The 25052-nt window shown below is 33.9% G+C and overlaps 2 protein-coding genes across 2 annotated transcripts; both read right to left on the reverse strand.

The window, feature by feature from the left end:
- Nucleotides 1-13532: 13532 nt before the first annotated feature.
- On the reverse strand, nt 13533-15811 carry LOC145054521 (exocyst complex component EXO70A1-like). The gene has a single exon (XM_079002740.1). The coding sequence runs from the start codon at nt 15573-15575 to the stop codon at nt 13722-13724; it is 1854 nt and encodes a 617-aa protein (XP_078858866.1). The 5' UTR covers nt 15576-15811; the 3' UTR covers nt 13533-13721.
- Nucleotides 15812-20846: 5035 nt separating this feature from the next.
- On the reverse strand, nt 20847-23649 carry LOC145054522 (pollen receptor-like kinase 3). The gene is made up of 2 exons (XM_079002741.1): nt 22040-23649; nt 20847-21948 (listed from the first exon to the last, which is right to left on the reverse strand). Exons 1-2 carry the CDS (start codon nt 23361-23363, stop codon nt 21215-21217), a joined length of 2058 nt encoding a protein of 685 aa, XP_078858867.1. The 5' UTR covers nt 23364-23649; the 3' UTR covers nt 20847-21214.
- Nucleotides 23650-25052: the final 1403 nt, after the last annotated feature.

Below are 25052 nucleotides of genomic sequence, written 5' to 3' on the forward strand. Positions count from 1 at the left end.
AGGAAAATTTTAGACACAAATGCATGCGTTGCGGTCTTGGCATAATGGCTGGGTTAGATTGGAGTTGTTATACATAATTCTAATGTGTTAAAATTCAGTTTTGCTTGAGGGCAAGCAAAAGACAAGTGTGGGGTATTTTGATATGTGCATAATTAGTTCATATTAAGTATTCATTTGTTAACTTAATTATCGCATATTATGGACAAAAGGTACTTAAAAGTGTTAAATTATGTTTTTCAGTCCAAAGATGAAGCTCGGAAGCGAAAGGAAGCGGGAGAAACAGTTAGAAGATTGAGAATGGAATAAAGAAGAAAAACACTGAAAAAGGCATCGACTCGGCGAGTCAGATCGTCTACTCGGCGAGTTCAATCGAAGAATCGAGAAGATAATGACTGGGGATCCCAGAGAGTTATCGCAATACGGGGAATGTGAGAGGGACTCGACGAGTCACCACTTGACTCGACGAGTCGGTTCGTATATTTAAAGATAATTCCACAGATCAATTGGAGGCGACTTCTAACCTAATTTAGTCGACAATTAACTTCTGTTAAGCCGTTTTGAGGGTCTAGAAGGCGGCCGGAAGGCCGTTAAGCTAACGGGAGCGGAGATCGGAAGGATTGGAGAGCGGATACATGTCGGTTATCATATGGATTGCTGACGTGACCATGTTTAGCATTCCATTGTGGTACTTTTCTGTATTTAGTTTCTGATTTGGGTGTAAAAACCTTTTACTTTGCGTTTATGATTGAATGAAGCTTTGATTATTAGACTAATTGCTATATTGAATAGTTTATTTGTGTTTAATTTATCTTGCCAAGCTTGTTAAAAGATCCTCATGTGTTAATGATGATTATTTTCTGTTAATTGTTAAGTGAATTAAGTTGTATGAACATATGCTTGATTTGCTTGTCTCTTATGATTTTTGATGACCATCGAGATTATAAGACTAGAAATAACGAATGTGAAACCAGAATTAATTTGAGAATAAGTAAGTTAATGTGTGAGCCTTGTTTGATGACCATCAACAAGAGGTTAAATTGAATTAGTAATTCGATTAATTATATTTACAAGTCTTGCTTGATACGAACTGAACACTAGGAAGCATGTTAGTTTAATCAACTGATCACTGTTTAAATTGACTTGTTTGCTAAAGGATTAGTTATAGTGAACGCGAATCTAATCATTTTAGGAATCGGTGAACATTGAATAAATGAATTTGTGTATGCAATTGTCTATGTTTTAAGGTGTAATTTATCTAAACCAAAGTACCTGAAGAGATATGCTTTCCTGTTAGTTTATCGAGAGTTGTTAATTGTTAGTTTGAGATTTATTAAACCATTTTCTTTATTATTTCCGTGTGATCTATAACCTATAATCAAATATATTAAATTAATCCACCGTTCCCTGTGATCGACACCCGACTTACCTAAGCTATACTGTAATCTGACTAGGTACACTGCCTATAAGTGCATAGATAGTCTAAGTTTGTTAGGTTATAAATATTAAAATTAGTGGGTACTTTTGTGCACATCAAGTTTTTGGCGCCGTTGCCGGGGAACGGCTTTCAATTAATTTAGTTTATTTGATTATTCGTTATTTGTGTTTAGTTAGTTTTTTTATTTTTTATTTTTATTTTATTTTCGATGATATTATGTCACTTGTTGGGAAGGTTTTTGTTGCTATGTGCAGGAATTCGTGATCATACACATTGTTTGGTTTTACTTTTTGCATGGGTTTCGAGATTGCAAGCGATTAGGGAATTCTTGACTTGTTTAGTCTACTACTTTGTTGATTTGTCCAACTCGATCTATGAGGCGTAGTATAGCAAGGCGTGTCGTGGTGGTTAAGTGGAAGACCGAGCTCTTGCTGTTCTTGACTAGTTTGGTCACTTCTTGTTCTACTTTTAGTTAATGTTGCAAAGAAAACAAAGGAAATAGTCTGACAGGTCCCGAAAGTTTTTGTTTTCACAAACCACCTCTTGCATGCAAGGGATTTAATCAACAATTGTAACTTAATTTCGACGAAGTCGAGTGATCGTGATATCCTTTTTAGTTATTTTGTTTTTTTTTATTTATTTTAGTGAGTTTTTATTTTTATTTTTAGTTTGTTTAAATTTTGTTTTCCATGTTGATGCTCTTGATGTTTTAGATCTTTGCAAAACTTTTACCCTTCAGATGCTTTCAGAATTGGATTAGGAGTACTAGCTTCAAATGGGTTTAGAGTCATGGAATCAAAGTGAGAAAGAGAGTCAAGGAGGTGGAACTTTAACGTCAAAGTGTCGAGTCCGGTCCTTAGGGGTATGAGCAATTGAGTCTAAACATGGGGAAGAGTTAGAGACGTTTTTAGAGGATAAAACAGTTGCAAAATACCAAGTTTTTTCGTTCAGTGGCCTACTCGACGAGTGCACTAAGCTGACTCGACGAGTCGCCTTGTATTTCTACATATTCTGAGAAGGCGCGCTGGTACTCGACGAGTCCACCATAAGACTCGACGAGTCGTTCAAATGTTATACCGACGGACTGCTGATTTGATGCTGCTACTTGTTCCACTTGCTCACTTATTCTTCCATATCCATTCTTGAAGATCTTACACTGATTTCCGTGTATTTGGAGCAACCCACACGAGTTTTGACACCCAAGGCATGGATGAGATGTTACCATGTCTAAAGTTGATTAAAGTTGGAGCTTAAATGAGAGTGATCAGCCTATCGACTGCTATTCCAGAGGAGTTTGTTTCAATTCCCTCTTTAGTTTATTTTTATGGCATAATATGCAATGAGGGCATTGCATCAAATAAGTGTAGGGTAGGGGGTTGGTTACATAATAGAAAATCTAGAGTCTTAATTTAGGTTAATTTTAAAATTTTGCATACCAAAAGTATTACTTAGGATTTATTTAGAAATTTTTGGTAAAAAAAAAAAAAAAATTAGGATTCCATGTTAGAGTTGTGTTGATAATTGCATGATAACCCAAATGTTTAGTTGAACCTATACACGTTCTAGTGCATTTGTGGCTTCCTTATTTCAGTGAAATCATGAGATAAAAACACAATCTTGCTCAGCCTGAGGGATGCAATATGTTTAGCAGCCTAAACCTGAAATGTATCCAGGAAAATTTTTATCATTAGCCAATAAAGGTTGAGATTGAGCGCCCCTGCTTAAGCATGTAGGGATTTGAGTGAAAAAAAATATATATTGAGAAATACATGAAAAAAAAAAAAAAGAATTGCATGAAAAGTTATAGGAATTTTGGAGCAAATAAAGTGAAGATCAAAAGATCAAAATTCCAAGAAATTCAAAAAATTGAAGATACCCGAAAATCAAACAATAAAGGTGGTGAATTCAAAGATATCAAAGATCAAATTATCCAGAAAGTGAAGAATTCAAAAGAGCTCCATAATGGTATCGAAAAGTTGTAATTCTAGAATATGTATGCTTGGGTTGCTCAATTAAAAATAGCTTGAGGGTAAAGAGGTTTTCTGCGGATGGATTCGGAGGGTTGCATAAAATGAGCATAGTTCGTGGTGAGTGGGTGAATGTTTATGAGGATTGTGAGTATTTGGAATATGGGGGGGTTATTAGGAAAATTTTAGACACAAATGCATGCGTTGCGGTCTTGGCATAATGGCTGGGTTAGATTGGAGTTGTTATACATAATTCTAATGTGTTAAAATTCAGTTTTGCTTGAGGGCAAGCAAAAGACAAGTGTGGGGTATTTTGATATGTGCATAATTAGTTCATATTAAGTATTCATTTGTTAACTTAATTATCGCATATTATGGACAAAAGGTACTTAAAAGTGTTAAATTATGTTTTTCAGTCCAAAGATGAAGCTCGGAAGCGAAAGGAAGCGGGAGAAACAGTTAGAAGATTGAGAATGGAATAAAGAAGAAAAACACTGAAAAAGGCATCGACTCGGCGAGTCAGATCGTCTACTCGGCGAGTTCAATCGAAGAATCGAGAAGATAATGACTGGGGATCCCAGAGAGTTATCGCAATACGGGGAATGTGAGAGGGACTCGACGAGTCACCACTTGACTCGACGAGTCGGTTCGTATATTTAAAGATAATTCCACAGATCAATTGGAGGCGACTTCTAACCTAATTTAGTCGACAATTAACTTCTGTTAAGCCGTTTTGAGGGTCTAGAAGGCGGCCGGAAGGCCGTTAAGCTAACGGGAGCGGAGATCGGAAGGATTGGAGAGCGGATACATGTCGGTTATCATATGGATTGCTGACGTGACCATGTTTAGCATTCCATTGTGGTACTTTTCTGTATTTAGTTTCTGATTTGGGTGTAAAAACCTTTTACTTTGCGTTTATGATTGAATGAAGCTTTGATTATTAGACTAATTGCTATATTGAATAGTTTATTTGTGTTTAATTTATCTTGCCAAGCTTGTTAAAAGATCCTCATGTGTTAATGATGATTATTTTCTGTTAATTGTTAAGTGAATTAAGTTGTATGAACATATGCTTGATTTGCTTGTCTCTTATGATTTTTGATGACCATCGAGATTATAAGACTAGAAATAACGAATGTGAAACCAGAATTAATTTGAGAATAAGTAAGTTAATGTGTGAGCCTTGTTTGATGACCATCAACAAGAGGTTAAATTGAATTAGTAATTCGATTAATTATATTTACAAGTCTTGCTTGATACGAACTGAACACTAGGAAGCATGTTAGTTTAATCAACTGATCACTGTTTAAATTGACTTGTTTGCTAAAGGATTAGTTATAGTGAACGCGAATCTAATCATTTTAGGAATCGGTGAACATTGAATAAATGAATTTGTGTATGCAATTGTCTATGTTTTAAGGTGTAATTTATCTAAACCAAAGTACCTGAAGAGATATGCTTTCCTGTTAGTTTATCGAGAGTTGTTAATTGTTAGTTTGAGATTTATTAAACCATTTTCTTTATTATTTCCGTGTGATCTATAACCTATAATCAAATATATTAAATTAATCCACCGTTCCCTGTGATCGACACCCGACTTACCTAAGCTATACTGTAATCTGACTAGGTACACTGCCTATAAGTGCATAGATAGTCTAAGTTTGTTAGGTTATAAATATTAAAATTAGTGTGTACTTTTGTGCACATCAATTACGTTTGCATATTCCAGAATCGAAAATAGGGAAGAAATTAGGGCTCAGATAATGTAATCTGAAAGCTGAAGATTGAAGTGATAGATACCATAGACATAAAAATCTATTTAAAGGCATGAGTGAGTGTGGGGAAATCACCATTGTTGGCGAATCAAGCCCTATCACCAAAAAATGGTGTTTATGAAAGTGTAACCATTACATGAAAACAGAGAATCAGGGAAGAAGAAGAGTATACCTTTTTTACTGCAGCTGTGGATCGAGGAACGAATGGAGAACTAAGACAAACAACAACAAGTTTATGAGGGTGTGCGGTGATTTACCGGGAGAACAGATTATGGGATGTTTACTCTCTGAAGCCGACTGCTTTTTTGTGTAACAACGGAGAAAGCAAGAAGTAGACAGTGACGATGAGAATGAATCGATAGAAAAACTGACCATCGAGATATGTGAGGAACAATGGAGAAGATAGATAGTGGGAAAGGAGGCGACACATTGAGATAAACTGGGTATTGGTATGAAGAGGTTGTGCATATGAGCAGTGGGCGGTGGTTTTTCTAGGAATGAAGTGGTGGAGATGCACATTAATCCCCGTTTTATTGGTTATAATGGCGGTGGAATCAGACGTATTTAAAAAAATATCTATCAATAGGAACAAAGGAAATATAAACTATTGCTCACAAGGGCTTTTAAATTAGTATATTACTAAGTTATTATATAATTTATTACTAGATATGAGATCCATGTATTATATAGGTTTATTTAAAAGAAAAAAATAAATATAAAATTCTAAACATTTGACAGTTTGAATTTATAAGAAAAATGAGAAAAATATAGAATAATGAAGCTTTAATTTAGTAATTTTGAAAATTAAAAAAAGTTCATTAAAAAAATTAATATGCATTTATTATTGTATTTAAATACTATGTTGAATTTAATAAAATAGAAAAACCATAAAATGACATGTGGAATATAAATTAATTCAAAATAACCACAAAATAACACTTGACAAATTGAATAAAAATGTGACAAGTGGCAAAAAAAATCTTCATTTATTAAAGTAGATTAATTAAATAATTATTAATATGTACGTATTTTTTTATAATTTATTTTTCAATTAATTATGATTTCATCATAATTTTTTATATTTTTATTATTAACTTAAAAATATTAATTTGTTTAAACATACTACAAAACAACATTTTTGTTATCTATTTTATAAGTCATATAAGATTTAAAGTCATTATGCCATGTTCTCTAACATTCTAACATAAAAGAGACTTGTAATTCTATTCCAAAATAGTATAGTATTAAAACAAATACAAGGTCTCAATTTCATATTAAATAACAAAATATAACTTTAAGGTAAATATCCAAACATAATATAATTATTTATTGATATTAGGATGAATTCTAACATAAAACCAAATTATAGGATCTAACAACCTAATTCAGTTTTAGGGGTGTTTTTTTTTCCTTTTTAAATCAACTTTTTGAAAATTTAACTTTTTCAGCGAGTTAGAAAAGTCCAAAAATTGTTTGGTAAGTGGAAAATGACTTTTAAAACCAACTTTTACTAAAGCATAAAAACTAGTATTTGCAAAAGTTATACATCCGTGACTTTTTGTATCTTTTTGAACTCTTAAGGTTGGAAAAGCAAAAGAAATACCAAACACTTTTTAAACGTCTTTTGGAAAAAGGTTTTCTACAAAAAGAATTTTCCCTTTGAAAAGGAATCCCAAACACTCCCTAAAGTTCATCTGATACATTAGGTGGCATGACTTTTATAACAGTATGTAACCATCAAGTAATTGTTATAAATCTTAATTGATGTTTTGATCTAACAGTTATGATGTTCGTTCTATGGTTAAGATCATATAACTTTGTTTTGAACTTCTTATCAATACAAGCAACATCCTTTTAACTAATTAATAGGGTTAGATTATTATATTCTAACTAACTATTGTGTGGATATAAGATTGATTTTTAGTTATTTTAAGAAAGTGATTAATAAATATTATTAAATTAAATATAATAGAAAACATCATCTAATTTCACTATAAAAGTATTTTAGTTATTAAGATAAATTTATTTAAAAAAAAACTTCATATTTTTTGGGATAATTAATTCTCTTGATTTAAAAATTCTGAATTTTTTAGCTAATTCAATTTTAATTCTAACATAATTTTTTAATTATATCCAATTTTATTTTGTCAAAATGACATTATGTTAGAATGATATTATATAAAAATGTCATGATATATATTTTTGACAGAATACATATTTTAATTAAATTAATTTCTTGAAACATTAGTTGAAAAATAACACGATCTTTGTATATTCATGGACATCTGAATGTAGATATATACATATTCTTACAGAATAATAGTCTTATACATTTTAATACAATTATCATATTCTAACAGAATGTCATAAAAAATGAAATAAATTCTTAAAAAAATGACAAAATGGAAAAAAACGGTCTCTATGGTTGTCAAAAGTAAATGATTTTGGTCCAAAATCGTTTGATGGTGCATCACTGGTCCAATTTTGGATACCTTATGCAGTTTTTGTCCCTATATTGTTAACTTTAACAGTTTAACTGTTAACTTTTTTAAAATGACAATTTTACTCTCATAGACTATTTATATAACTATGTATTTTTACCAAACTACAAGGACCATTTTTGCATCTCTTATTTTTAGTTTTATTTAATTATTATACATTAATTGTTTTAACTAATTATTTTTTAATCTATTTTTTATATAGGATTAATTTTTTAATTGGATTATTAGATATTAATAAATACTATTTTTAATTTATAATAATTATATATTAATAAATATAGTTTTATTGGCTTATTAATTTCTGTTAATTATATTTTTTAATTTGTTTTTAATAGATTGATTATTTTTTACTGACTTATTATATATTGATAAAATATTATTTTTAATATATAATATTTATACATTAATAAATATTTTTAGAACGATTATTAATTTATTCTAATTAATTCTTTTTCCTTTAATTATTTTATTGGATTAGTTCTTTTTTATTTGATGATTATGTATTATAAAATATTACTTTATTAGATTATTAATTTCTTATAGTCAATTATTTTTAATTCCGTTTTTATTGAACTAATTATTTTTTATTGAATTATAATATTCTAATAAATATTATATTAAATATATAATATTTATATATTAAAAAGTATTATTTTATTGCATTACTAATTTTTTAATTATTTTTTTAATTGTTTTTATCTGTTTTCTTTATTATTTTAAATAAAAAACCCAAAAAAATCCCACCCGCCTCACATATCCTAATTTATTTTAAATATTTGAAAGATAACATATTTTAGACAACACCACTATAACACCCATAAGATATGGATAGATTATTAAAATATAATAATAATTATTATAATTAAAATCCCCAAAATAGATGTTTTTGATAGAAGATTATTTGGGCTTTGGCAACCTGTGGAGACAAGTTTTACTTCGTTTTGAAGTCCATAAACAATCTAGGGGTCAATTTTGAAGATAGAAATTCAATTGGGGCATGGATTTTTAGAGTCAAGTGCTATTGTATCGAGATTTCAGTTCGAGTTTGCTTGATGATCGTGTCTTGCAATCTTTTGGTGATGTTTTTCTGCTTTAGTTTACTAAATATGGTGTAAAAACCTTTACTTTCATTAGATCTTGATGAACCTTCGTTGATATATTTTGATTTTGTTATTTGTATTATGTGAATTTGGTTAATACTTGTGTTCAATTGATCACCTTACCTTTCATGTTAAAGTTATGATTTTTATTGCCTATTGTTGAGTGATGTTTAGTTGAGAGGATCGATCTAATTACATTAACTTGAATCTTAATTAGTTTATGACCATTAGACTGTTAGAACTAGAGATTGACCATATCCTAGGGTTAGGTAATATTAATCGGTGACTTTGACTGTGTTAGAGAGTTAGATATCCATGTTATGCTTCGATTGATTGTGATGACCATTGACAAGAAATCACTAGATTATATCCTTCATAACTTGAATATGTTTAATTAATTATGTGTTCACTAATTGCATGACTATTGAGTTAGTTGTTCATTAATTATTAGTACTAGGAAATCTGACTAGGATAACTAGTCATATTACAATTCGGTAATCAACTCATTAATCCATTGCACTTCTAATAAATCAAACATATAAACTTGGGGGATTCGTATTCTAGTGGAAGTACTTCTTATCTATTGTTTTCGTTTAGCTCTTTAGTTCTATGTGATTAACTGACCGTTAAATCTAGTTTAATTTAGTTTAAATAAGAACAATCTTTTTTTACTTTACTGTTATAACTTTAATTAACTCTTGAATTATTTGATCTAAACTATCCAGTTCTCTGAGTTCGACACCATTTCGACACATCAAAGCCCTTATTCGTGTTTTTTTGGTTCGTTTACATCCCTATATAAATGTTATATAGTAAAATAATAGTTTTTAATATATAATAATCCAATAAAAAAATTTAAAAATAAAAAACAAGAATTAATTAAAAGAATTAATGTATAATAATTAAATAAAATTAAAAAGGAGAGATGCACAAATGGTTCTTGTAGTTTTGTAAGAAGACAGTTGCAAAAATGATCCTAAAGGGTAAAACTATCATTTTAAAGAAGTTAATGGCGAAGTTGTTAAAGTAAACGGAATAGGGACCAAAACTACACAAAGTATCCAAAATTAGACCAGTGATGCACCACCAAATGTTTTTGGACCAAAACCACATATTTTGACTACCATATGGACCATTTTTGCAATTTTGTTTAAAAAATGGCATGCTTAAATATACAATTCTTGAACAAATGCACTTGATTTTCTTCAATGGTCCAAAGTTGATTTGATTCCAATCATTCTTTTGAGAATGACATTCTGTGAGACGAACATCATACGAGAATTACAATATGTAAGACTACCATTCTGTGATAACACAATTATCTTCATCATCTAATATATGCAATGCTCATGTCTCTGACAAAAGAATACACATTATCAAATCCTATGATTAAATACCCTTACAAAATTTAATGATTATGAGTGGTCCTAAACAAGACACATACAAACAAAACACAAACTCAATCAGAACCCAAAAACGATACTTTCTAACAACCTTGCTACATTTTAAGTGGCCATGAGTGTGTGTGTGTGTGTGAGATACTAACTTCTAACCACTAACCGGCCATTCAAAAAACATAACCTTATTCTAATATATTGATTTGATGTACATTCCAACATAATCATAGATAAATGAAAGTATGAGATTCCATTCAATTGAAAAAGTTGAAAAAAAAAGTAATTAAATAGCCAAAATCATAGTTAAGTGAAATTACGACATATCATTATGTGATGTGTTTGGGAATTCACAGTTTAAGTTGACTTAGAATTCGAGATTCCATTCTAACATAACTAGAATTCGAGATTCCATTCCGTCAAAATTGTTGTAAAAAATACACCCTCGGACTCCGTCTTTTTCTAGGGAAAATAGATTAAAAAATATCACATAAATTGATTCATAAGTTCATCCACTTGTTCTTTTTCTCCACAACACCCTTTTAACCACTAAAATAATTATTATTTGAAATTGTATGAAACCCTCGGTATTTGATTTATATTGAATCAATTATATGCTTTTTAGGGTGTTTCCTAGGTTAATTGATAAGAAACAGTAATGAAATCCCGATTTTTGTCATGGTTAGCCGAAGAACAATTCCTCAAAGAGGTATGTTGATGAAGAATAGATCTGTAGAGCCTCAACAACCTTTACCAAAGCCCCATCTGATGAAGTATGCAACAAACTTTATTTTTTTGTCTTTTTCCGCTGCCACCTCAATTCCTCGTTACTATTCCAATTCATCAGAAGGTAAAAGGCTTCTACAGAGCCCCCTCTGCGGATCCCTTGGTCATTTTACAAAACTCAAATTTTCATGGTCAAAATGTTCAAACACCTCCTTCCCTTTGGTCATTTGATGAAATTTCTCTTTGTATTAAATTTTGAGTATTAAGTAATGTGTATATTGTTTAAGTAGACATTTTATCTTTTTTGATAAATATTACTTTGTGGCACACATCAACATTGTGAAATTGTAATATTGAAAAAGGGTCGGGTTAATAAGTCTGGTATTCGTTGATTCGGTGGATACGGGTATGGATTCAATTATTCAAAACCCTGAGGGTTATTTGAATAGGGCAGGTCATGTTTTTAATTTTTTTAAAGGGTTTGGATCAAGGGCGATTCGCTCCAAACCCGCCCCATTGACATGTCTAGCTAGCATACAATAAACATAATCCAGTGGGCCGACATTAATGCCTTCGACCTACGAATACATTAAAGAGACTCACCTCACAGACGAAATCAACATCGTCTCTCACAACAGAAGTACACGTTCTAAACACAACCTAATCAACCACACAAGGTGAACCCCTAGTCCACTTTCTAAATAAAGCAATTTGGTCAAAAGTCAACAAGGTCAAAGTCAAAGTCATAACAATCGACCTCCACGTCGTGGCCGACAGGTCTAAACCCGATTAAAATCCAAATCAAACAGTCAATATGGCCTCAGCCAATCTCCACGTTGTAACCCCCAATGGCCATGTCGTGGTAGCTAACAGACAAAATAATCGTGGCTTTCCTTCAGTCCATACACCGTGGTAGCTACCCGCCATGCCATGGCGACACTGAAATGACGTTCTTAATCCATTCAACCCTTAATCCACTAAGCCCTTAACCTATCTTCTCTAGAATGCTTCTAGGACCCCTAAAGGTCCATAAAAATCCAAACTTTATGGACATGCATGTCCTTTCCCAAGTTAGGTCAAATATGGAGAAATATGACCTAAAACCCAAGTATAATTCACAAATTACCACAAGGTTCTATATCTGAAAGATATAATACCCAAGGGACATAGATGAGTCATAAAGTTGATAACTTTAGCTCTTCTAACCTACCAAACACAAACAAGAGTCCAAAATGTGCCCAAAACATCTAGATCTATGAGATAACACTAACAAGAATGGAACTATGAAGCCCACCAAAGATCTAGAGAGTAAACACAAGGGGTGGAGGCGGATTGCTTGCTGATTCTTGCACTAAACTTCCTTATTCTCCCTTTAAAGATCACAAAAGTACCAAAATGAGCTCACGACATGCAAAGAAGGTTGGGGTTAAGGTTTCTTAGTTTAGGCGAGTAATGGAGGATGAATGATCACGAAGCCTTTTTATGGTTGAAACATCATGAATAAGAGATGAAGGAAAACAACTAGCTTATATACTTGTTTTGTTACACATTAAGCCCCTCAAGTTTCTAGTTTTTGCACATTAGCCACCATATGACTAAATATGTTACTAGCAACATAAGAAATTTCATAAATGACCATTCTCCACTACTTCTCTCATCGTGAACTCGAGAACATAGAGAACAACTTGGATCCATCTCCACCAAACCTCGTTTATTTATGCCACCCAATTAACTCCAACATCCACTTCACCCTCCCAATAGATATTTATGATCCTCTCTCTCTCTCTCTCTCTCTCTCTCTCTCTCTCTCTCTCTCTCTCTCTCTCTCTCTCTCCTATTGATTTGTTCTATTCTCATTAACCTAAGCTTTAATGACTTCTAATAAGAGCTTTAAATCACCATGTGCGGAGGTGAAATCGTCATGATGAAGCTTTCTTATGGTTGAAACGTCATGAACAAGAGATGAAAGAAAACAACTTGCTTATATACTTGTTTTGTTGAACATTAAGCCCCTCAAGTTTCTAGTTTTTGCACATTGGCCACCATATGACTAAATATGTTACTAGCAACTAAGAAATTTTATAAATGACCATTCTCCACCATTTTGTTAACATTCAAGTCCTATTTAGTCAACAAGGCCTAACTTTCGTGATTTAGAAACTTTGGTTCTTAATCATATTCTTCTCAATTTTACTCTAGGAAACTTCTAATTTATCTATGATATCATCATACTTATAATATATTTTATTTATTATCTTTTTGTTGGTTATACTTATAACTTTTTATTATTTACTTATATCTATTTTATTTTATTTACAAAAAAATCATTAAAAATAACAAAAACGTCTAGGTTCTGACGATGTTACACAGACGGCACCACATAAATCATACGTCATAGTATAAATCTACTTTAACACGATTTTTTTAAGTGACGTTAAAATCACTAATGAAAGGGGTTGTTGAAATAAAATTTGGCGCAAAACAACAAACAAGACTGAGAAGTCTTTTACATTTGGGTTTGGTATTGCATGTCATTTTCCTTTACTCCTTTTTCTAGTTTATAAAATCCAACTTTCAAAGACGCATATTCATGTATTTACAACACCACATACATATAAATACTAAACAAAAACATAAAAAAAGGCATACTAAAGCAGTTATGCAAGTTTTATTAAATATGAGTATTCATGTTAATAATTAACAAGAAAAGTGAAACAAAGTGATGAAATAACATACAACGTGCTAACAGATTATGAGGCTTCATCTTTCTTTTACTCAAAAAATAATCAAAGAATGATATCCTACAATATCCGACACTCCCTTTTACTGTGATCTTCTCCTCGAGTGTTGTGAAGCTGCATATCCTTCAAACAAATCCAACACAGCAGTCTCAAGATCTTCAACAGAGTACTTGATGTAATTCTCAGGGTGCCTCCCACTCTCAATATGATTCCTGAATCTCCCAAGAAACGACCGGTAAGCCGGAATTAATGTTTCCAATATGGAAATTCTGAGCTCTTCACGAAGCTGTTCATCGGGTACCAGCCATAACGATTGTGTCCTGTGAACTTCATCGAATATGGCATTGAACGATTTGAATCGTTCTCTCAGAGAGCTCTTTGAAACCCCAGCAGATGAGAAAGTTTTGGTGGTGTGTAATCCTTCGTCTCTCAAACACCGCAGTACTCCCACCCAGGTTGCTCGTTGGTGGTTTGTAGCTGCCTGTCTGAAGATCCTGGTAAGAGTTCTCAGGTACTGATCTCCGATCATCTCTCTCAACTCCGATGAACCTTTGATCTTTTGAACGATATAGTGGACGTTGTTCATGATGAACAAATGAGCTAGGGAATTGTCTTTGTAGTGTTTGGATTTTCCTTCCAGGTTGAATTGCAGTATCGCAATTATCCAGATTAAGTGGAGGGCTAATGGTGATTGACCTTCGTGGTCGGTGAAATCCATGTCCGGAGTAGTGGAATCATCAGAGTATCTAGATCCGGTTGTAGGTTTGGAGACGATTAATTCTGCTAGGGTTTGCTTGTAATCTGAAATCAAGCTTATGTAGTTCATTACATACCTCGTTAATGGATGAATGGTTCCACCGGGGACAGGAACACGAGAAGGTTCTCGAAGAACTGCACCTTCAAACTCCGATAGCATGCCTCTAGCAGCCTCCGCTAATCTGGAGAGTATCTCCGTCGCCTGAGTTTTGATTGATTCGGCTGGTTTAGAATCAAAAACGTCGTCAATGTCAGGTAATAAATCCAATAAGGAATCGTGTAAATCCAAGATCTTGAACAGCTTCTCCGGCGACCTACGGCTAATACTAATGGCTTCCACGAAGTTAAAAAGCTGAATCGCCGGACCTTTAACTGTTTCCATGAAACAAGCATCATCCGCCGCTGTTCCGAGATCCTCGAAGATCTGTTTGCAGAGTTTCTTCTCGCTTGCGAACAAGACTCTAACACAGATTTTGGCAGCGCGTATCCACCTTCCGATTTTGGTGTTCAACGCATCCCATTCCAGCCTCTGGATATCGCCGATGCTCAGTTTCTCAACACCGAGCTTCTTGAAGCTTCCATCCACCACGGACTTCCGTACGCTTCCATATACCTGCACGCACTCTCTAGAGTAACCGGCGGTGAACATACGCTCGGCGATGCATCGGAGATCAGCAATGCTTTCCGATGGTATGAGATCTTGCTCGCGAATGCTGGTCATAGATCTGCAGCTCTCAAATGTCGCACTGCGTTCCGGAAAGGAAGAAGAGCCATCTCTGGAAACAGCGTCGTCTTCCCCTCTGTTGCTGCAATCATCGTTTTCCGGCGACTCACTGCGGGAGCTATTGGTTCTGGTAGTCAAGCGAGTTGAAGAGATCGACTCGGTGACAGATTCGGTCTCGATCGGAGTAGAGTTGGTGATGAGTATATTACGAAACTCATCCTCGAGACGAGCCATGGCGATCTGGATTGCATTGTTGACTTTTGTTGACTGCTGGTCATCATCCGACAGTGTAGTTGAGTCCATGGATCGTTGAATTTGATCGACGGCCTGCAAGTAACGCTCAATCTCTTGCCGATCCCCGTCGAAGATCATACGGACCCTGGCGTCTTCCGAGGCCGTGGCATCCCATCGGAGGATAATCTGTTCGGCGGCGCCGTCGTTCACCACCGGTTCCATTACAGTAATCAAGAAAAAGGAAGTACTTTTTGTTTCAAAAAGCGTGGTAAAACGAAAATCTAAAAGGAGGGTTGGATCTTTGTATCGATAAAATGTATATAATTTGTTTCTAGCTTTTGTGATTCGTTAAGGTCGGTGAGATCGGGGAAGAAGATGACTTCAATCCAAGAGACTTAAAAAATAATCGAAATACAAACGATTCTGCTGGAATAATTAAATCCAAGGGAATTCGTGAAGGTTTTAAAATTACATTATTCAATACTATTAATATTTTATGTTAGAATATTATTTTTAAGATATAAAATTTATATATTATTACTCACACCATTAATTATGAACGACAAAAAATAAAAAAGAAAGAAAAGAAATGAGATTAAAAATATACGCTACATTATTTGGAATGATTCTAATTTCTAACAGAAAGATATATGTTTTTGGATGGAAAAATATAAATATCTGAGCATGGTTGAAGATTTTTTAGACAAACTTTAGCTTTCCTAATTTATAAGATTCATGGAAATCATGTATTTTATATGAACAGGATATAATTATTTTACTAAGAAAAGGCTACGGTTCATTTAACAGATATATGAGTTTGAGTTTATGGTTCAGTTAATCGATAAGTATCAAGTTTGATTTAAAGACTTATTAATACAAATATCATATATTATTTGATATTTACACATTTAATCACTGATTTTTTTTTCGTCCACATTTACTCTTTCAACTTGTTAAACTGTATACATTTAGTCCCGATGACCGGCTACTCCAGGTTAGCCGGTAAAAATGACTTAATATGGTAATATATTTATCATTTTGTACACATTTAGTCCTTAATATTTTTTTGTTGCAAAAATAAGTTATTTTTGTTTTTGTACTCATTCAATACCTATGAATGATTTCTTTAGGTTTTTCTCACGACATCTTACGTGGGATAGTCATATGATGGTAGGATAAGTTGAGGTGGTCCTGCTATATGTTGTAGGCCAAGATACCTAGTACGGGTCGGCTGTAAGTCGTAGGCATGGAGGTTCGAGAAGAGCGGTTGGGTTAAGGTGGCATGTCGACAAACCCTGGGTATTCTAGTCCGATGACTAATTGGACATATTGCATGTTGACATTCTAGTCCGATGACTGATTAGGCCAAGGTATTCCAGACTGATGAGTGTGGGTCCGTTATGCATGATAATGCGTTTGTCGTATCGGGTATTTTGGGGGAAACTCACTAAACTTTATGTTTACCCAGTTGTTTATGTTTTCAGGTTCTATCGTTGATCGTGGGAAGGCGAAGGCGTGACTGTATACATTCATCAATAGTATTGAGGATTCCATATTTCTTATATTACTCTGATTTTCGATAAATGTATTTTGGAATAAACGTTTTTTCTTAATAATAAATTTATAATCAGGGACTTTTGCCTTATTTAAAAAAGAAAATTTTTTGTTGTGAAAATGAAACGTTACACATAAACATCAACAACCCCACACACTTCATCAATGATTGTCTCATATTCATAAGTACTGAATGAGTATAAAAACAAAAATAACTTATTTTGAAACAAAAAAAATATTAAGGACTAAGCTAATGATTGTGTATCTCTTCTCAAAGAGAAAAGTCGTTTATATAATAAACAAGATTTAGGGTTTGCCTCTTACGGTTAACCGTTATGGGTTGCTTTAGAAGCAAGTCAGGAAATCCGAAATTTAATGATAAATCAAGGGTTTCCAAAACTGACGAATTTTGTTAGTTTTACCACAATCATCCTCAAGAATTCAGTGGGACCCCAGCCATGGCTTGGACCCCGCTAGGGGCGTTGCCCCTTTGGAAACCTCGGACCCAGGGGCACTGCTTCCAGACCCTGACTTGTCGTCGAACCGGCTTCTAATTCGATCTTATACATGCGTGCACCCCGCACAAACCCGTACATATATTATAGTACAAATTATGAAGCCCCTTAGCTTACATGTTAGTTCTAATTACATAAAATGAAATAGTGACACGAAAATCACCAACATTTTATACATTGTAATAAAATAACCACAAGTCACGTTAAATTGTTTTACGAACTCTCTAAGGTTCTTTATGTCATGTAGAACCTCAGCTATACATTCACAATGACATTTTATTTTTTCGTGTGATTTGTTTAAGTTAGTTTCAATTGTCGCTAACAAATATAATAGTTAAACATGCATGAGAAATAATTTGTGTACATTCGTGACGTACTCAGTCAACCATGAATACATAAATACTTATTGTTGTCAATCGTGAGGTTATATATGTATTCAGCTATGACATACGTGTATGTGTTTAATATGAAGACTAAGGTATGAGAAAGCAAACATGTAGCTTATAATGTATTCAATTTAGAACTCTATCATCCGCCGAGAATGTTACATACTTACATTCTTCCTCAATGTTCTATGATCATCGAGTTCAAAAGAACGATTGAGTAATGATGAATTTGGGGATACGAGCATCATTAAAGATATGTCCATTAGTTACAGATGAAAAAACTAAGATAAATCAACGACTCATTAGTCTTATATATATAAAACGTTTTTTGTATGGTCATTTAAGTTTCTTTAGTTGTTTGTTTCAATTATAGAGATGAAAACTACCAAGAGCAATAATAATAGAAATTTTACATAAAAACAAAAATGATCGAAGAATACATTTTCAAAAAAGACTTTTTCTCGAATATCAGGAGGGAGATCAAGTTTCAATCACTAATATGGTCATTGCCTTAATGATCAAGTTCCACTCACTAAAAATGTACGAAATTTTATCGCATTTTAGTTGAATTTTTGGATGTTATTTGTATAGATTATCCACTAGGAGGAGAGAATATCAAAGTTTCTGAAGATTTTATGTAATCTTCGTTTCGAGCATCCTATAACACACAAATGTTCTATCGTATGTTGACTACAAAGACATTAATCATTTATAAGTTGTTTGTTCTTCTTCTCATGCATCTCTAAATATTAAATGGACACTTCAAATCCACATTCATGTTCTTATTCGCCCTAGTGAACTCTTTTTAACCTATTTGTTTGTCTTCTCATAACACGCTAATGATATATTTGGTGATATAATAACTTTCATCGTCTTCATGATCGGGTATATCTAAAGACATATGTCTAAAAATAAAAACCTACTATTTCATAATGTGGTATGTTCATGTAGATATTAGATAAGATACGAATAGTATGTTCAAAAGTAACCACGAAAAGAAATGCGAAATCATGAGGCTCACCAACCAAGACAAATCAAACTCGTGTGTTGTTTTGTGATATACTTAATTTTTGCGGTCCTATTTATATAATCTATGCAAGGGGTTATCATTAACGAGACTATTAACTCATGAGGTTATTTGTGTCTATTTATAGACATGAGTGGGAGTAGATTTAGATATGCTCATCCATATTTGCCTTCTCAAAAATAAACATATCACTACCTTCACAATAGATATTAACAAATCAAACAATCACCTTAAAAAGATCCCAAAACGAGCAAGGATACACATGTCGAGACATATGAAGCTTTCAGTAACCCAACACACGCACTTCCCCGACACGAAGATATCTTTCTAAGAAAGAAAAAAAAAAACAGCTTAAAAGATCCCAAAAAAGCTAGAATAACATGTCGAGGGATACGGAAGTGTTCGATAAGACGATACACACAACCCTATGACATGAAAAATATTTCAATAACAACTAAAATATACATTCTCCAATGGAATCATCTACAACAATATTTTCACAACACTCACTTGAAATGTCAATAAGTGTTTGACGCATTATCAATGTTCAGTATAAGAGCTTGAATACCTCGTCAATATCAATGACTTATCATTTTTTTTTAAAAAATTTATATAGTAGTTAATTAGAGGTGAAAAGACATGGTTCCATACTTTCCACTATTATGTAGCAATTTATTTTATAGTAATCTATCATATATTAAAAGTAAAAAATATAAAGTTAATGCAAGATACTTTTTATTGTTAAACAAAGAACCAACAATGCATTGATAGGGAACAAAATGTTACATCAGCACCAATTATATAACATCTTATTTGTTAGAGAAATTAAATATTCTTCTACTTTTTGTTCCTATATATCCTCATATCCAATGAAATGGTGACATGTGTAACATTTAATGTTTATTTAATGAGATTTAATGGTGTTTTAAGATACTAATATAACACATGTTATCATTTAAATGGGTAGGATGATTGGTAGGATCAAAAAGTAAGATGATATTTAATTTCTCTATTTGTTATTATTGTTTTTTAGAATATTCTTGTGGCATTTTTGTTGCATAACGAGCATTCTTTGAAGCATTATGGTTTTTCCTTTGGGTTTTTTCATGGCTTAGTATACACGCGAGTTCACGATATATACTTGCAAAGCTGTTGGTTATTTATTAAAATTCAAAAAATTAAAATTGTATAGTTATAGTATAATCGTCTAATATGGTCGAATGAATAGCCTAAGACTAAATTTTGGTTTTACCATTAAGAAAAAAAGTGTATAAACTTTTGGTTTTCCCATGAATCAAATCTCATCTAAAGAGACTTTTTATGATAAGATCACATGTATATGAGCCGAATGACATCTTTTCACATTTTTATATTTTAAATGTACTTTGTCAGTTTGTTGTACATTATATTAAATAAACTTACTTTGTTGTATATCATGTTAAAGTTTATTGATTTTTTTTGTGGTCCCAATGGATGTAAAGGTGGGTTATGTGCTATCGGCTTATGGGGAGTAACAAAGAGTGTTGTGTATTAGTTGTCAATTTTAATTAGTGTGCAGGTGCAGGTTTAGATTCTGCTACTCCTCTTCCATGAATGGAGAGAGTATCTCTCTGAATCCGCTGTGCACGTGTGATTTACAGCTGCAATTTGCAATCCATTTTTCCTAATTAATATAATCAAATGATCTATCATTAATTCCCCTCTGCCTCTTTTCTTTCATAATCACCATCTCACATTTTCTTTATCGAACACAAAAATATATAATTCCATCTATTCATCTAAATCTAAAAGTAAATCAACCAAAACAAAAAACAAAACTGAAACTTAAGTAGACTGAACCACACCCAAAGTCATACAAAATATATCCAACTTTCTATAGTTTTTTAGATTATTCTATTTTAAATAGTTTAATTATAATATATTTAATTTTAATCATATAATACTCAAATTATAATTTGATGTGTTAATTAATCAGTTGTAACATTCAATAAATATACGTTAGAAAATCAACCCATTTTAAGTCTGTTAATAAAAATTGTCCACTTGATTCAAAGTATCAAGCCCAAATTTTCAAATGGTGTCGACTGTTGAGTGGGCCGAAGGCCCATGACAGGCCCATAAAATAAAAGCTCTTGAAGGTTGTTCATCCTCGAAAACACACCTGCTCCTATCATTTGAAGGAAAAAGATATAAAGTACATTGCCTAACTGCCTTCCTCCTTTCTTCTAATTATCACATCCGAAGGCTAACCCTAGCTAGGAGCATCCATTGTTGCAGGCGGATAGCACTAGCACAGCTCCAGAAGGAAACCATGGGCCCAATGATATTTACAAATCTTGGGGACATCTTTCGATTTCGATTTCACATACTAATAACTAATTAGGATACTCGATACCCAAAAGTATCGTTATTCCGTTGGGCCAATTCGTTGTTCCCGGTTTTAGCCTCAGCGGCGAACGACAAATACGAAGCATCCGATATCGTACTCGCTGCATCGTCGTATCTATCTCCCAACGATGAAACCATCTGAATCGCTCTCTCGTCTCCGCCTTGAATATTCTCTATGCTACAAATTACGTCTCTAATGTCTACTCGGTACTCCGGATCACTTTCCGTACAAGCTGCACCGATATGTAACAGCTTTCTCATTTCACCGATGCATTTACTCGATCCGGTGATCTCCGGATCCAACAATTCCACCTCCCGACGTTCCTCCATCGCCGATTTTACCCATTGAACCACATCTGTTCCCCTTTGGCCACTGTTAACGTACTGCGAAGGGAATTTTCCGGTGAGGACTTCGAGAATTACGATTCCGAGGCAATAAACGTCGGATTTAGGTGACACTTGACGATTTTCTACTGCCTCAGGAGCTTTGTAAGCTGCTAATGCATTTGCGACGTAGTGTTTATCAATCATGGGATGCAGACCGAAATCCACGACTAGTGGCTGGTAACCAGGGCCGATAAGTACATTGCTCGATTTCAGATTGCCGTGAGGCAACTCTAATGTGGCAAGTTCGGTGTGGATGTAGCCCATTCCTTGTGCGATCCCTTGGATGATTTTCAACCGAGCATACCAGTTGAGCTCGGCGTGCCTCTCTCCTCTGTCACCTGAAAGATATGAATCATGAATTCATCTATCTATATATCTGCAAATTAGGTAAAACAAATTAATAATTCTGCAAAGGTTGATGCTAATTACCATGCAATAAGTAAAGTAGACTTCCGGTGGGAATGTAGTCGTAAATCAAGAGCTTCTCCTGTTTCCGATAATGGCATGCTAGTGGCGACAAGATGTTTGGGTGGTTGAGTCTTCCTAGCTTCATCATCTCACCTTCGAAACCATTTTTATCGATCAAAGTCATTTCTTTCAGTCTCTTCACCACCACAGTCATCCCATTTGACATGGTGGCTTTGTATGATGACCCCAGCGAGCCATTTCCGAGCACCTCTGCAGCGGCCTTCAGCACATCCGACAACCGGAAAACTCCTTTAGTGTTGTTTAACAACATCAAATCGACAGCTGCAGCTTTCTTTTTTGCCAATAACGACGCCTGACCTGCTCCAAATCCTTGCTGCCCCGGAATAGCTTCTGGTCTGCCGATACTACAAATCGTTAAACCTACAGAACCTTCAAGATTATTTCTCTCCATGATCCCAATCGTCTCTGAATTATCTTTTCTCCTCCTCGCCAATACGAAGATTCCGACAACCATTAGAACAAGAATTATGAGAGACACAAGCATGAGTAGGTATTCTATCCTTAGAAACTTTTTAGATGGTTTTTCTTTTCGTTTAGCAGCGGTAAGTGGAGTTTTAATATGACACACCTTCCCAAATTTCGCCCCACAAAGCCCAGGATTTTCTTCAAAAGACGATGCATCGAATCTTATCAAACCCGTTGGAATTTCCCCGGTCAAGTTATTATACGAAAGGTTGAGCGACTGCAAACTCCGTTGACCGATGGGTGGAATTTGGCCGGAAAACTGATTTTCTTCGAGGTGTAATTCCAAAAGGTTCGGGAGTTGAGCAATTGAAGAAGGGATTTTACCTGTGAATTTGTTTCGATCGAACCATATTTTCTTCAAGGAATTCATGTTGGCGAAGTAATCCGGCGGGATTTCGCCGGAGTATTGGTTCCTTGACAGGTAAAGACCCTTCAAAGATCCAAGCTTATTGAATTCCGGAATAGGGCCTGAGAAAGAATTGTTTTCAAGGGAAATGATTCTCAAGCCTGGCATTTGCGAAAGGGCATTTAAGTCGATATTACCAGACAGACTCATTGATTTAAGATGAAGATTAGAAACGATCCCATTTGTACAAACAAGACCAACCCATCTTATTACTTCATCACACGGCTGTGTTCCGAGTTTCCAAGAATCAAGAGGCTCAGGATCATTCAAAGATTTCTTGATTCTAAGCAAAGCGTCTGCATCGGTCATGTAAGCTTTCAACATCCATGGAAACATGATGATGAGGATAATATACAGGAAAAAAGGTGGTTTAAAGAGAAAAAGAATGGCCATTTACTTAGCCAGGAGAAAGAAAAGAAAGAATTGCGATGGTTATTGCCTTGTTTTTTTCCATTAGCAGATTAGAGAAAATCTGGTGCTTTTGTGATTCTTCTGGTGTTGAAAAATGCAAGAGTGGCTCAGAATGAAAAAAGCCTATATGCTTTTGACCAAGTCAAATAATTAACCGTTTATCTTTCTTTCATTGGTGGGATTTGCAACACTAACACAAATCTTGCATTCATTGTAGATTGTAGATATAATATATGGGCGCCCAAAATTTTGGAGGAATTTACATATATTCCCAGATTTAACCCTAGGATTTTATGATACGAATTTTAAGGGGTGAAATAACCTTAAACAGAAAAAAAATTTTTTTTTGCTGCAAGAAGCAAGTTCATTTGTTTGTATGAAAATTATGTATTGCGACACATGTAGCATATAATGGTTTGTACATGTATTATTTTTGGCAATTGAATGTCGTGTGCTTCAACTTTTAGGGGGTACGGAGAAGTAGTTACACACTCAAACTATCAACTCCGTTTTAATCATGTGAGTTTTTGACATTGTAGCACGTTAATGTTTTGTCAATTTGTTGTATATTTAGTCACTAAAGTTTTTTTTGTGCTTAATTGATCCTTAATGTTAGTAAATACCGGCTAATTAAAGGAATGAGAGAAAATGTTACCAGTTTAAGGGTCATCGCTGACGTGTATTGGTTTTTGTGGACAAGCATTTGACCATGTCATCTTTAACGTGGAAACCTTCCTTAATTGAACCTTATATTGAACCATCGACGATACTTTGTCAAATTAGGTCAGTGCCTCCCTCCCGATACTCTACACTCAATCGATAAAATCAGAACAATGTCTGCCTCTTCCAGTTGATTGATCAACCTCCTACGTGTTGGAAACCTTTGTGATGATGACCCTTGTCCACCTTGTGATTGTCAAGACGCAACAGGCATGGAAAGGACTGCCTGGACCGACGATAATGTAGCTCGTAGGTTTTGGAACTGCAAAAACTCTTTGGTGAGTATTCATTTTGTTTACTTACACCGTATTTGTTATTTTGAGTTGGGAATGTACACATTTTCATTAATTGCAACCCTAACCCTAACTCTGGTTTTCCCTTTTAATCAGTCAGTTGAAGGTCCAAAATGCAAGTTCTTTATGTGGAAAGACAAAGAAATGGATGAGGGTTACTACAAAGAACAGCTTCGCAAGATGAGGTTTGAGCTTAAAAGGAAAGAAGAGTTTAGTGAAGTTTCGAAGGTTCAAAAGAAATTGGTTAAGCTGTAGCAAGCTATGAAAGTAGATAAGCAAGTGTTTGAGACACAGGTGATCGAGTTGATGAAGTAAAACAAAATGTTGAAGTGCGGGATCTTTGTTATGGTAATTGTAGTTATTACATGTGGTTGAAATGGTCTTGAAAAGTGCAGCTGATCAAATAGGTGTTTATGGTTGATGGTATATAATTCCAACCAGTTTTTTGGAAAATGTATGGGTGGATGTTAAAAGTTGTTTGCTTTTTTGCGAAGTGTATGGGTATATGGGTGTATGGGTACATGGTCATGGTTAGATCCTAGTTGTAATGTATAGTCAGGTCTTTGGTTGAATGCTTGTTTAATCAGTGTGTGTATGGGATGTTAGATGTAATGGAATGTAGATGTAATGGGATGGCAGTACATGGGAACCATTGTAA

This window comes from Lactuca serriola, chromosome 5 (assembly GCF_051521515.1).
Source record: "Lactuca serriola cultivar US96UC23 chromosome 5, Lser_US96UC23_V15, whole genome shotgun sequence".
NCBI lineage: Eukaryota > Viridiplantae > Streptophyta > Magnoliopsida > Asterales > Asteraceae > Lactuca > Lactuca serriola.

Excerpts from the sequence above, each read along its gene's own strand:
- LOC145054521 (XM_079002740.1), bottom strand. The coding sequence starts at position 15,575 with ATGGAACCGGTGGTGAACGACGGCGCCGCCGAACAGATTATCCTCCGA.
- LOC145054522 (XM_079002741.1), bottom strand. The coding sequence starts at position 23,363 with ATGGCCATTCTTTTTCTCTTTAAACCACCTTTTTTCCTGTATATTATC. Across the intron at positions 21,949-22,039 it reads TCTACTTTACTTATTGCATG|GTGACAGAGGAGAGAGGCAC; the intron begins GTAATTAGCATC and ends CATATCTTTCAG.